Source organism: Copidosoma floridanum, unplaced genomic scaffold (genome assembly GCF_036245765.1).
Source record: "Copidosoma floridanum isolate Cflo_tuat_1 unplaced genomic scaffold, Cflo_Japanese_pri ptg000019l, whole genome shotgun sequence".
NCBI lineage: Eukaryota > Metazoa > Arthropoda > Insecta > Hymenoptera > Encyrtidae > Copidosoma > Copidosoma floridanum.
This window is the reverse complement of record NW_028321896.1, coordinates 15,852,510-15,865,339: the sequence shown is the minus strand read 5'-3', so window position 1 is coordinate 15,865,339 and position 12,830 is coordinate 15,852,510. Positions and strand designations below refer to the sequence as shown.

At 38.8% G+C, this 12,830-nt stretch overlaps 1 protein-coding gene across 1 annotated transcript; it reads left to right on the top strand.

Annotated features, from left to right (window-relative positions):
• The first annotated feature begins 4,173 nt into the window (after positions 1 to 4,173).
• Positions 4,174 to 10,477, top strand: Raf (serine/threonine kinase raf oncogene). Its single transcript, XM_014348946.2, has 3 exons — positions 4,174 to 5,350; positions 6,008 to 6,208; positions 6,320 to 10,477. The coding sequence occupies exons 1-3, from the start codon at positions 5,328 to 5,330 to the stop codon at positions 8,409 to 8,411; spliced, it is 2,316 nt and encodes a 771-aa protein (XP_014204432.2). The 5' UTR covers positions 4,174 to 5,327; the 3' UTR covers positions 8,412 to 10,477.
• The last annotated feature ends 2,353 nt before the right edge of the window (positions 10,478 to 12,830 follow it).

Genomic DNA, 12,830 nt, shown 5'->3' with positions numbered 1-12,830 from the left:
TTTTTCCTCTCGTTCGCACATCAGCTGATTCTTTTTTTTTTTTTTTTTTCCTCGTTGTACAAGAGATTCCTTTGGGTGAGTATAGGTATATACTTATGGAGGCCAAATTTATCGAACAAATGATAACACGCCCAATAACGCAAGCTTCGTGTATGGATAAGGTTTATTGTACCGAGTCGGTCGACACTCGACACATGGAATGCATATACAGTTTGTGCATGTATAGGTATACTCAAGTGGTTAGCTAGTATCTGAAATGCTGACCATATATTTTTTAAAGTCTGCCGGTTCAACCGGGAAAAATTTAAATCGTGCACGAGTATCGCAAGCAGTAGTTTCGATGAGGGTTTTTCATTTCAAATGACGATTAACAAGCACATCCTTTTTTTTTTTTTTTTTTTTACTTCCAGGATATTCGTATATAAATATTGTCGCGTTCGAATTGTTTGTTTTTGCCTTCACTCGTCCCCCTTTTTCTGTCGTTTCCATCAGAATAACCGAGCGCATGCCGGTACGCTAAATATAAAGTTATTTAAGTTTTTCCGGGTTGCTCGATACAGCTTTTTTTTTTTTTTTTTTTTTTTTTTGACCAATAATGATTTTTCTTGGTTTACCCGGGACTTACTGACGTCGTCACGTTTTATCACCAATACAGTTTGCATTTAGCTCCAAAGATAGAATTTACTATTTCTTTTTTCTTCTTTTCAAGATATTTACACAAAATAGCTTTATTGATTTCAGATACGGGGGTATTTTTTTTCTTCTTTATTTACGTCGAATGACGTCACGATGCAACGTTGAAAGTTACAAGACTATTTTGAAAGATCGTGTGTATTTTAAAGATGTGACGTTATGGTGAATAGTCGTTGTAACGATATATATAAGTCCAAAATGGAAAAATTTCTTCGAACCACTTGAAAATTATATATGGCAAAGTTTTCCAAAGAATATATACTTATACTCGAGACAATGTTATCGATTACGATTTTCTTTATACGTTAGTTTGTGAAATATTATTTTTTTAAAACGCAGGTAAAAAATTATTAATGAACCGACACGTGTGTGTTCACGGATGATTCGAATCAAGTAGTTCTTGCGGAATCACCAAAATATTGGATTGTATGTACAGGTGTATAAGTATTAATTACCTAAAATAACTGCGAGAAAAAAAAAATCCCAAATTTTCACCGCATTGTACAACCGCGTCATTTTCCCCATAAGAATAAAAGTTTCACCTCGAATTTTCTCTCATACAGACGACACGTACGCTTTCCCTTTTTCATTAACCATAAAAAAACAAAGCTCATAAGGACATTCGTCGCGCCCCCCCGATTTTTTATTCTTTCCTCAACAAAATCACGTACCTACCGGCGATCGTCAACCTCGTACATATACACATATAATCGTGATGAAAAAAAAAAAACCGACGCACCCACGCGATAAGCATACAATAAAAATATAAATACATGTGCAAATGGACGTATGGTGTACATAGTAATAATAATTACAAATCGCACACGTGTACCTATTCCTTGTGACGCAATGCGTATCCCGATGGGCATATCAATTCCGAATCAGAAAGAGAGAGAGAGAGAGGGAGGAGCTCAAGGAGCTTGCGCGCGCGATTATCGGCTAAATGGCTATATAGAGCGAAGGATCTAGGCACGTATGATACATATATATATTTATCTAGGAAGGAAGAGCCGTCCCCGGCACAGCTGGGGCTCGCATCTGGCTCGTGACGTAATAAAACGACGATCAGCTACGAGTATATAGACGCGAAAGCGCGCACTGCGAGGCCTTGGGGGGTCAAAAATTCATTGTCGAGGCCTCTCCCGCTCCCCCCTTCTGTTTTTTCGCGCGTTTGCGCAAGCACTTCCATATATTATACATATACTCGGCTAAACCCGCGGTGCAATGGGTTTTTGTATGCAGGAAGCATACTTTCTTTTTTTCTTATTCATTAGCGTGTGGACATTGTCGGGTACATAATATATTATTATGGTAGCTTGTATACGCGTATTGCGAAACAAACCAAGTTCATGGGTAATATGGAGTGTCCAAAGCTCCGTCGGATATTTATTTTTACTTTTCACTCGGCTTGGGGTCTCTTTCTCAAAATTTAATGAGTAATTCCTTTCTCCTTGTAAAAGTATCCCTCAGTATGAGAAAACTAAGGCGTTAATATTCAAAAGGAAGAAAAAAAAAAAAAAAAAAAAACGCCGGTCACGTTAACTCTTAACTTCCATTTGCATCACCGTCCATGGCATAAGTACATCATCGTGGTTGGTCGTCTCCCGGGTAACCACCTCATATCCGCTTTAATGCCAGAAATATATCTACACGTATACACGCGGATAGAGATGAGATGTTATACAGTATGACGTCAGAGAAGTAGAGATTGCCGGGTGCCTCGGTGGTGTCCCCGGCCGCTGGCACCACCGTGTTCGCACGACATACCTATATGTATGTATACATATATATATATATATATATATATATATATATATATATATATACGCCTCGCCGACACCAGCTGACGTCAGAAAGAAAAAAAGCCGTGTATATATATTCGCGGTCGCGGTAAACGGGGAAGTGCGCGCACCAGCTGCTGATGCTATATATATATATATATATATACACTCTGCGACGAGCCATGCAGAAGAGCCGGCCGGGAGTACAGATGAAAGCTATATATCTGGTTTTTTTTCGCGCGGGATGTGTGTATTTATTACTATGGACTCCTACACTTGCCCGTTACATTACTGCAACTGATGGGTTCTCGCGGGATGACGATATGTTTGCATGAATCGGTATTTATACCGAAACTTACACTTTTTATATATACACAAAATGGCACTGAAAGGCCTCTCTGGTTTTTGTTGCCGATCTTAAAAGTAATTAATCATACCGATTGTGCGACGCTTTGAGTTCATCGATCCTCTCCTCGCACGCGTTTTGGTCTATATGTGTAGGTATTATCATTACTCCATGCACGTCGTTGACTACTCAAATTTATGCACATCCTACGAGGATACAATGTGATACGTTACCACCGACGCGTCTTATACAGGATGTTTTTCCAAATAATTTGATGATTTTAATTTATGTTAATCGGTTGAGGTTGGATCGTCATGAGGTTACTTTAAACGATCCGTCCGTTTTTTTTTTAAACTTTGTAAAATTTTTTATCCACGTTTCAATGTTTTGGCTAGTGTTTTTTAAAGAAATGCGAAACACAAATTCAAAGACTCGAGCAGTTTAAAAGCTCTACGCTCAAGTCGAAATCGGCGCCACTGAACGGGATTGGCTAGTGCATCAGTACGTGTGTTCACCACTCGATGCAATTGACGCTGATGTCGCTTCACATTTCGGAGTTTCGGAGCAAAAGCTCTTTCAAAATTTCACGACACGAAGCGTACACGTTTTTAATTTTGCATTTTTTTTTTTTTTTTTTTTTTTTTTCAACTCCCGTGAGAACGAATATTGCTAAACGATTTCACGCTTTTTGTATGTATTCCTCAAACATATCTCGTATATATTGCAACCTGCAAACTCTTGTAGAGGAAAAAAAAAAAATGATTATGAGAACATGATTTACCGCCGAACCAACAGCTGCCTGGACAAAAGGAAAAAAAAAATATTCCTAACCTGAAACTATCACTCTGCGCTTAATACCGAATGACGATATCTCCCGGTATGGAATAAAGCTTGCCTGAGACCCACACTTGCTTAAATGGTAAGTAAATGTATGAAAAATACAAAAGCATAGCGTACACAACCCGTGACAGAATCGAACGACCTTGCTCTTCGCTCTTGCGCTCTCCCTTCCATCCGTCCAACAGACTCCCCTCTCCTTCGTCGCTAAAAACTGCGTACACTCGCCGTACTTTGATTCGCAAACCGCGAAGTTTGAAGTCTTAAATTTTTTTATGACAAATAAACATAAAATATGATTTTAACATTGTTCAATAGTTGTTAATATGATAGTTGTTTATCATCATATTCTTATTTTATGGTTATGGTTGTTCCTCGTGTTTTAATACGATAAATTACTTCAAGAATTCAAACTTCGCGGTTTGCGAATCAAGGTACTGTGAGTGTACAAGTTTTAAGCACAGACAGCCCGAGCTTGCGGTTATTCTCTCGCTGATGCGTATACTTAGTGCTTGCGACGGCGGCGACGCGCTTTTACTCCTCGGGCGAGGATGGGCAAGAGTCAAGAGACGACAACGACCAGTAGGTAGTCCGACGACGGCCGGGTAACATCATCGCGTTTGCTGCCCTGTGGGTATATTTTGCATTGGCCGTAAAGATAAGCGGAGAAAAGAGAGGACGTAATATATAGTGTACATGTACAACATGTGGGGAGTGCGTGACTCCTAGTGCGGCAAGCAGGTAAAGGTCGTGCAGAGAGAAAGAGAGACATGAGTCAAAGCTGTGAATCCCGCGTATCGCGAGTGAATCTCGACGTGTTTGCCTATTGGTCGTTGAACAAGATTGTTAATTACTATACTTATGAAGAACAACCGCCAAACAATAGCTTGTGCCAGTGCAGAGAGCAGTAACTTCTTCACATCACTTATTGTACACAATCCATTTACTTATATTTACGCAGCGTGTCTTCGCCTTTTGTAAGTACATAAGTACAACCTTCCATGCAACTCTCGAAGACGAAATACCGAAGAAGAAGAAGAAGAAGAAGATAATATAGGAGAACAAAAGAGAAACAGAACGAACCGAATCTGCTCCTTATTTTTTTCCTCTCTCTCTCTCTCTCTCTCTTTCTCGTTTTCTCTCTTCAAAGCGTCGTCGCACCTTTCTAGAGAGGGATACATAACAATCATCGCTGTGGTTGAGTGCCTAATAAAGCGTGTGTGTTCCATCGGCCATGCATACACGCGCGTAGCCGCATACACAATATATACATACATAGCTCGTTACTTGAAAAACAGAGTCGTCCGGTCGTCGTCGTCGGAGCAGCATCGGTATATCTGTCAGTGCCTGTCCACGCATTGTCCTTGCAGGCAAAGCAAACAGTGTACACGAAAAGTCCCGGCGCGAGGACGCCAGAACGGCATGAGAAGAGGACGCTCGATGCAGTGAGCCCGAGGGAACCGGGTTGTGTTGTATATACGCATCAGGAGCACTGCACGGAGCGGCATGTAGCGCACGTCCTTTGCAACGACTTCTGTTGGCGGACACCAAGTTAAGTAGCAGTTACAACTTTTCGGAGCAAGCCGGCTTCCTGGGTCACAGGGACGCTGCAGCTGCTGGTACAACCCTATCTGGCTGTCGTTGACCAGGATGCTGACCTCGCTGGCACCATGGCCGTGATTGGCGAGTCCAGGTGAGTGTGGAGGGCTTGTTACAATAATAGTGATGATTGTTTTTCTTATGCTTTTGATTGTGTACCGTAAAATCAGATTGTCTGGGACTGAAATTTTTTGTTTGTGTCTCGTGAGTATAGAAAAAAACAATGATTTTATAATAAATAACTCCAAAAGACAAGTTTTAATTGACAATGTGAAGAGTAAATTTTTTTTTTTCGTGACTTTCCAAGCAACACTTGGAAGAATGTTTTATTTATATTACCCCTCCCCCCCTCATTTTTATGTAACAAAGGTTCTTTTCTCTTATCTTTGTTATCTTTTGTTTGATAACACGAAATGTAATTTAAAAGCTGTATCACCACTTTTTGGTGGGTAAAAAAATCATTGCTGTATGGTGATATTATAAGCTATTATTATTTGGACATTTGGTCAAGTCAATGCTTTTTAAGGTCGTCAAACTTAAAGTAAAAGACTGTTTTTAATTTCAAAGAATTATAATATTTCATAAACGATCTTATCAGTAAAGTAATTAAAGACTTTTTTAAAAAACTAATTGGATTCAATTTTCCAAATACATAAGTAAAATAACATATTGATGATTTTAAAAGTATATTTAGCAGTATAGAAAAAGGTAATTTATACAAAATCAATACTTATTGATGAATTTTTTTTAGATATTATTCCCACGTACTGGCTAAAGAAGTCAAGGAATATTCAACCCGTGCCAATAAAGTGAGAACAAAATCACCTTCTGGTCGTCGATACCAGAGGCAAAAGGTTCATTTGAACCTTGAGAGAACTATGTGTTCTAAAGGAGGAGATCAAGTAGATTTCAGTGACAATGATGATTCGTACACAGACACTGAATCTCTCAGGTTACACTTTTGTTATTGATATTGCAAGTACTGAAGTGGCATAATTACAGAATGATGTCATCATGTCCAAATTTCTGTCCACTTTATTCTCATTTTTGTTATTCTTTGTAGGTATGAGTTGAAGAACATTCAGAGCGTCATCAACGTGACGCGACAGAACATCGATGCCATGAACAATAGATTCGCCGGCGATGAAGATCCGCCTTCGATTTATTTGACCGAGTACCACGAGCTCACGTCCAAGCTTCACGAGCTAGAGGCTAAGGAACGCGCGCTCAATGACATACTCAATTCGACACTGGAAGTCGAGGCAGCCATACCGACGAATGAAGTTTCCACCTATGAATTACAGAGTAGTATCAACAGTCGGCACCAGCAACATCGCGTCAGCATTTCCCGGCCCAAGACCCTCCGGGCGCTTTTGCCTAACCAGCAGCGCACGAGCGTACAAATGCGCGAGGGTCTATCCTTACGTGACGCCCTTGCCAAGCCGATGAAGCTACGCAACCTCACGACGGAAATGTGCGAGGTGTACATCATAGGCGAGGACGGCACTAAATCTGTACATCAGGTACCCTGGGACAAGGACATCTCGACCCTCGAAAGCAACACGGTCTCTGTCGAGATCCTCGACAAGTTTCCCATACCGATTCAGATATCGCACAACTTTGTTCGCAAGACCTTTTTCTCGTTGGCGTTTTGCGATTGCTGCCACAAACTACTGTTCCAAGGCTTCATCTGCCGCACTTGCAGTTGGCGCTTCCATCAGCGCTGCACGGGCGGTGTGCCAAATCATTGCACGCGTGCTGGCATGGAAGACGCCTACATAAGGTTCATACTTGCCCAAAATATCGAGAGCAGATCGGGCATTCTACAGCTACCCACAAACTACACGTTGAATCGGGGAAGAGTGAACCGCAATCCTCTCGATAGGCACCCTCGTAGTCTTGGCCACCACGACCGCTCGAGCTCCGCGCCCAACGTCTGCTTCAACATGGTCAAGGTGCCCGGTGACTCGGAGAGCTTCATACTCGACTACGCGAGATCTCAGAGCTTGGGTAGGCCCGCGGCTCCTGGCACCACTCAGTCGCCAGTCTCGCCTGTTAGTAGCCCAACCAAGCACAGCCAGTCGACTCAAGCCAGTCCCACAAACACGTTGAGGCCAAAGCGACCCCGAGCCCGCTCAGCGGATGAAAGCTCCAAGAACCTGCTGGCACCGCGCGAGTCCATAGAAGACTGGGAGATCCCCGCTGACGAGATCCTTATTGGATCACGCATAGGCTCCGGCTCCTTTGGAACGGTGTACAAGGCTCACTGGCACGGACCCGTCGCTGTCAAGACCCTCAACGTTAAGATTCCCACTCCGGCTCAACTGCAAGCCTTCAAAAACGAGGTAGCCGTGCTGCGTAAGACTCGCCACGTCAACATCCTTCTGTTCATGGGTTGTGTAAGCAAGCCCCGGCTGGCCATCGTGACGCAGTGGTGCGAGAGCTCGTCGCTCTACAGGCACCTGCACGTTTTCGAATCCAAGTTTCCGCTGCTGACGCTCATCGACATCGGGCGACAGACGGCTCAGGGCATGGATTACTTGCACGCCAAAAACATCATACATAGGGACCTTAAGAGCAACAATATCTTCCTTCACGACGATCTGACGGTAAAAATCGGCGATTTTGGATTAGCGACCGCGAAAATGAGGTGGACTGGTTCGCAGCAGTCCCGCTATCCTACCGGATCGATTTATTGGATGGCACCCGAGGTTATTCGCATGAAGGAAGAGAATCCCTACAGCCCGGCGTCGGACGTCTATGCTTTTGGAGTCGTGCTGTTCGAGCTGTTTGCCGGACAGATGCCCTACACGAACATCAATAACTCGGACCAGATCCTGTTCATGGTGGGCTGTGGTACCTTACGTCCGGATCTGAGTAAAATACGCTCGGAAACGCCAAAGCTGCTGAAGCATTTAACAGAGGATTGCATCAAGTTTTCGAGGGACGAGCGACCGAGTTTTCATCAGATCCTCGTGAGCCTGGAGAACCTGTTGCGTACTGTGCCGAAAATCACGAGGTCCACGTCCGAGCCAAATCTAAACAGAACTCATTTGCAGAGCGACGATTTTCTTTTTACGTGCGCGTCACCAAAGACACCCGTCAACTTTCAGTTTGGAGCTTTTCCGTTTTATCCAAGCGGTGGAAACATATGAAAGCGCGAGAAACTCTGGATCCAAGACACGACGACCACAACTGCGAGCTGTGTAACCGAGATATACAAGGCATTTTTGCAGTTGCACCGAGACTGGAGCAATCATTGCGCGAGACAGGCTTTCTATAAACTTTCGTTCGTATAACGTACAAGTTACAACGTCGGATGAGAATAACAAAAGAGGGGGATGTATACTTTCTGTGGACAGTAGCAAGAGTTATTGCCATTCACAAGACTCTGCATTTCAGGAGTGAGTTCGAAACAGGAAGTTACTTACATGAATTTATTATATTGATATATTTCTCCTTTATGCGCTTGATTTTTCGCGATTGTGAACATAATTTTCTAATTGTAAATACATTTGCACTGTTGGATTGTAGAATATAATCAATTCAATATAATGGTACCGAAAAACATGGTTGATTGGTACGGAATTCATGTCTGAAAACTATTTGTTTTCAAAATGACTTGAATTAAAAAAATTTTTTCTTTCAGTGTACTTATTCAATCTTTATTAATGTATTTCGTCCAAAAAGACTTGAATCATTTCTTATGGTTACTAGTGTGATGCGTCATGTGAAAATTTCTTTTTTGCATCCACTCGGATACAATCTGCTTTCCCTTGTGTGATTGGTTAAAATAATCAATCGAGTTTGGCTAAATCCACGTTTTCATGTATGTACATACGTCTGTATACATAATTTTCTGAGTGTAACATACTTTCACACACTTTTCACGAAACATCATTGAGAACAAAAAAATTGTATGATATAAAAATATCGTATCAAAAATATATTTTTTAGACGTACGAATCGATCGTTGTAAAATGAAAATCACAGTTTATGAGTGTGATCAGTACTAATGTAAAATACAAGCGATAATTTATTTTCTTGATATTTTACGAAATGACTCTATTGAGTCTTGAGTAAACAATTAATTTAATAAAATCAACTAAAAAGAGATAACATAACTCGAACGTAAGTATCTTTTTTTTTTAAGAAATCTGGACTTAGTGATGAAACGTTTTTTCTAACGTGAGTTTCACTTGCAAGCATGCACGCAATTTTTTGCAAGTGCAATATACATTAGGAAATTGTTGATTATATGTATAATAATAACGAGATTACCAATTAAATTTCAAAATTTGAGACATTCCTAATCAAGGAGTATAAATGACCTTTAAAGTTGTTGACGAAATTCTCTGAAAATTCTTAAAAATGAAAAAAAAAAAATTAATGTTAATTTATGCGTGCCACAACTACATTTCATACGTGTAACATAAGGACACATTATATCATTAAGGTAAACGAAAAAAAAAAGTTATACAAAAATAAAAAAAAAACAATGAAGCATATGTGAGTACATAGTGGTCCGTTCATTATTTTTCCGCGGCATCTTTAAAAAGGATGTAAAACTCTAAGGATAAATTTACTAGCGAGAATAATGTAAGTGTAAAAAATTAAATGGCGGCATTAAAAGTCGCACACATTGTAATTCCTAAATGGAGTGGCTGATAAAAATGAGACTTTTGTACCTTATGAACCTCGTCTCGAGTATTATGGTTGAAAAAAAGCTCTTATCTAATAATAAGTGAGATGGATGCATGTGTACTTTTGAGAAACGAAGAACGACTATTTGATGTGTATTTTTTTTCTGTTCTTGAACGAGAGTGAAAGACACGAAATGAGTGTATATATAATATGTGTGTCGATATACACGAGATAAATACTTGCTGAAGTAATTTGTGCTAATATCGAACATTTGCTATTATAGCAATGAAATGTGAACACGAAAAATTTTTCTTTTCTTTTTCTTTTACGTTTAGTATAAGTTCGAGCTCGATTTTTGTGTAAAGTTTGCACATTTGTTATCTTTTTTCCTTCTAGCTGTTTGACTAATAGACTTGCAAAAAGTATGTTATGTACTTGATTATTTGCACAATAATTTATTACAGAACTTTGAAAATTGTTCTTCAAAGTTTTCGTCCAACTGGTGTCATGTGACTGGATTTGCAATCTTTGAAAATTGTACATAGATATTCAATAAAAACTTAAATTCATTTGAAAATCCTTTTCTGTCGTACATACTTAAATGTATATAACTTTTTGATTCCTTACTAGAAAGCTCCGACTCAGTCGATAAAAAAGTTTCCCTGGAAACAAAACAAATGTTGATGATTGATCAGTGCATTGATCCTTTTTTATTTATTTTTTATTTTTCGACTTTTGAGAATTAGTTTTTTTAAACTTGATTTAAAAATTCTTCATAAAAATAAAAATTAAAATCAATGGTTCTCAAAATTTACTTTTTAATTTCTCGACGTACAGACGTTTATCTCAACATATAAAATTTCTACAAATTGTTTTGGTAACGTTGATCGAACATTCGTTATACTTTTTAATAGTTGCGCAGTCATTTAATCAAAATTAATAAACAAAAGTAGTAAAAAAAACTTTTCATAAACTTTGAGCCAATTAAGTGAAACAGTGAATTTTATTTTGCTTTTATGAAAAAAAAAAAAAAAAAAAAAAAAATAGATAAAGAAGGTACCTAACACTGCTATACAGAATTTAATTTGAAAAAAAAAAAAATTCTAGAAGCTGAATAGCTTCACTATTAATTATTAAACAAACGAATGAACCAATCAGCACAAGATTCGGCATTTCGGTCAAAGCCATGCTTTTTTAATCAAGTATACTGTGAGGGGAAAAAAAAAAAAAAAAAAAAACTTCGCCACTGCGTCGTAGCTGCATTTGCTGGCCAGGTATTTTTCCTCGATCCCGGATTACAGGACGGATTATCGAGACCTTAGAAATTGAACGGTGCTAATCTGCACTTTTTTTTCCTCTCTTGTTTTTTGATTACTCGCGAGATTTGATAAGCCAAGTTAGGTATATACGAAGTTACGTACCCTGGTTGTAGTGGCTGTCCGGTGCTGCATTGGCTTATTCATAAATCAAATTGTCCCGAGCGCTCTGTAATTCAATTATTTGCGTATTTCTTTTGTTTGTGATGGTGTTGTTTGATTGATACGCTGCGATGCACTGATTGCACCAGGCGGTGGTGGTACGTTCGTTTAACGTGACGTAAGATCTATCTTTTTTTTTTCATTGTAAATTTATTATAGAACGCTGTTCAAACGCGTGTAGAAAAAAATTCTTACGATTAAATGTGCTATATTTTGGCTCTCATTTTAATTTTTTACCAACAAATTCGAAGCTGTAAGACAATGAAACGATTGAAAATCGTAAAGACGTACACTTCTAAAGTAGATGATTTTTTAAATCTTCGCAGTGAAATTGGCTTGCAAAAATGTTTCCTCGTAAAAGTATTAGAGCGTCTTTGTAAATGTTATATTTATTTGATATTCTTAGTAAATCGATAAAGTGACAAATTCAAAGAAAGAAAAAAAAATGTTTCCGTCATCTTCCGCAGGAAATAATGCCAATTGCTTTTCTCTTTTATTAAATCTTGATTTTACAGTTTCCATTTTTATTTATTTATTTACGATCAGTATGAGAAAATTTCACATTTTACAAAAAATGTATTAAATTTAATACGTATGTACGGTACTGCTTGTATTTTTATTTTTTCATTTGATAAAATATGCGAAAATAAATTAAAAGCTTCTTTTTTTTTTACTTCAAGAAATTTTTTTAAGGTACAAAAAAGTTAATGTTCCACTTGAAAAATGCATTATTCTTTTAGTTTTTTCTTATAACTTGACGCTATAACAATTTATAAAATTCGCCGATCATTATCGGTGGGTAGACATTAGTTCGCTCAGGAAATTTTCTTCTCCACGCGAACTGACTGTATCACCCGATATTATGCTGCAACAACGAGAAAAAAAAAGAATGAAGACGTTTCGAGAAAATTTTCGCGTTGCTCTCGTAGATTTATAACGTTAAAGCTTCATCCCTCAAGAGAGAAATAGTTAAAGATAATTAATAGATGTACATACATTTGGACCAGTTGCATAACTTTCACACATTTTCTACTCGATATGCTGTTACTAAAATTTTTTTATTATCCCGCACAGTTCACAATGTTATTACAAGCGAAATTAAAAAAAACTTTCCGTCACAGTACGATGAAAAAAAAAAAAAAAGGTCATTAACAATATTAGAGAGTTGCTGTTAAAACAGTCCGCACACGTATACACAAACCTGCAAACGTTTCTCTGTTAGCGATACCCTTGCGGGTGGGTGTGTGCAAGGGTAAACTTTGCGGCTGCGTCGCGCTGTTTGTAGGTCATTTATGAATGGCCCGATAAATTTCGTTTCGGAGCTGCAAAAATACGTTACCCAGAATTTTCCGTTTGATGTTTTTGTTATTTTTTTTTTTTTTTCCTTTCTCGAGGGAAAAAGCGGAACGTGGAGATTAAAAATATAAGTAAACACACCTATACAATGTCGTT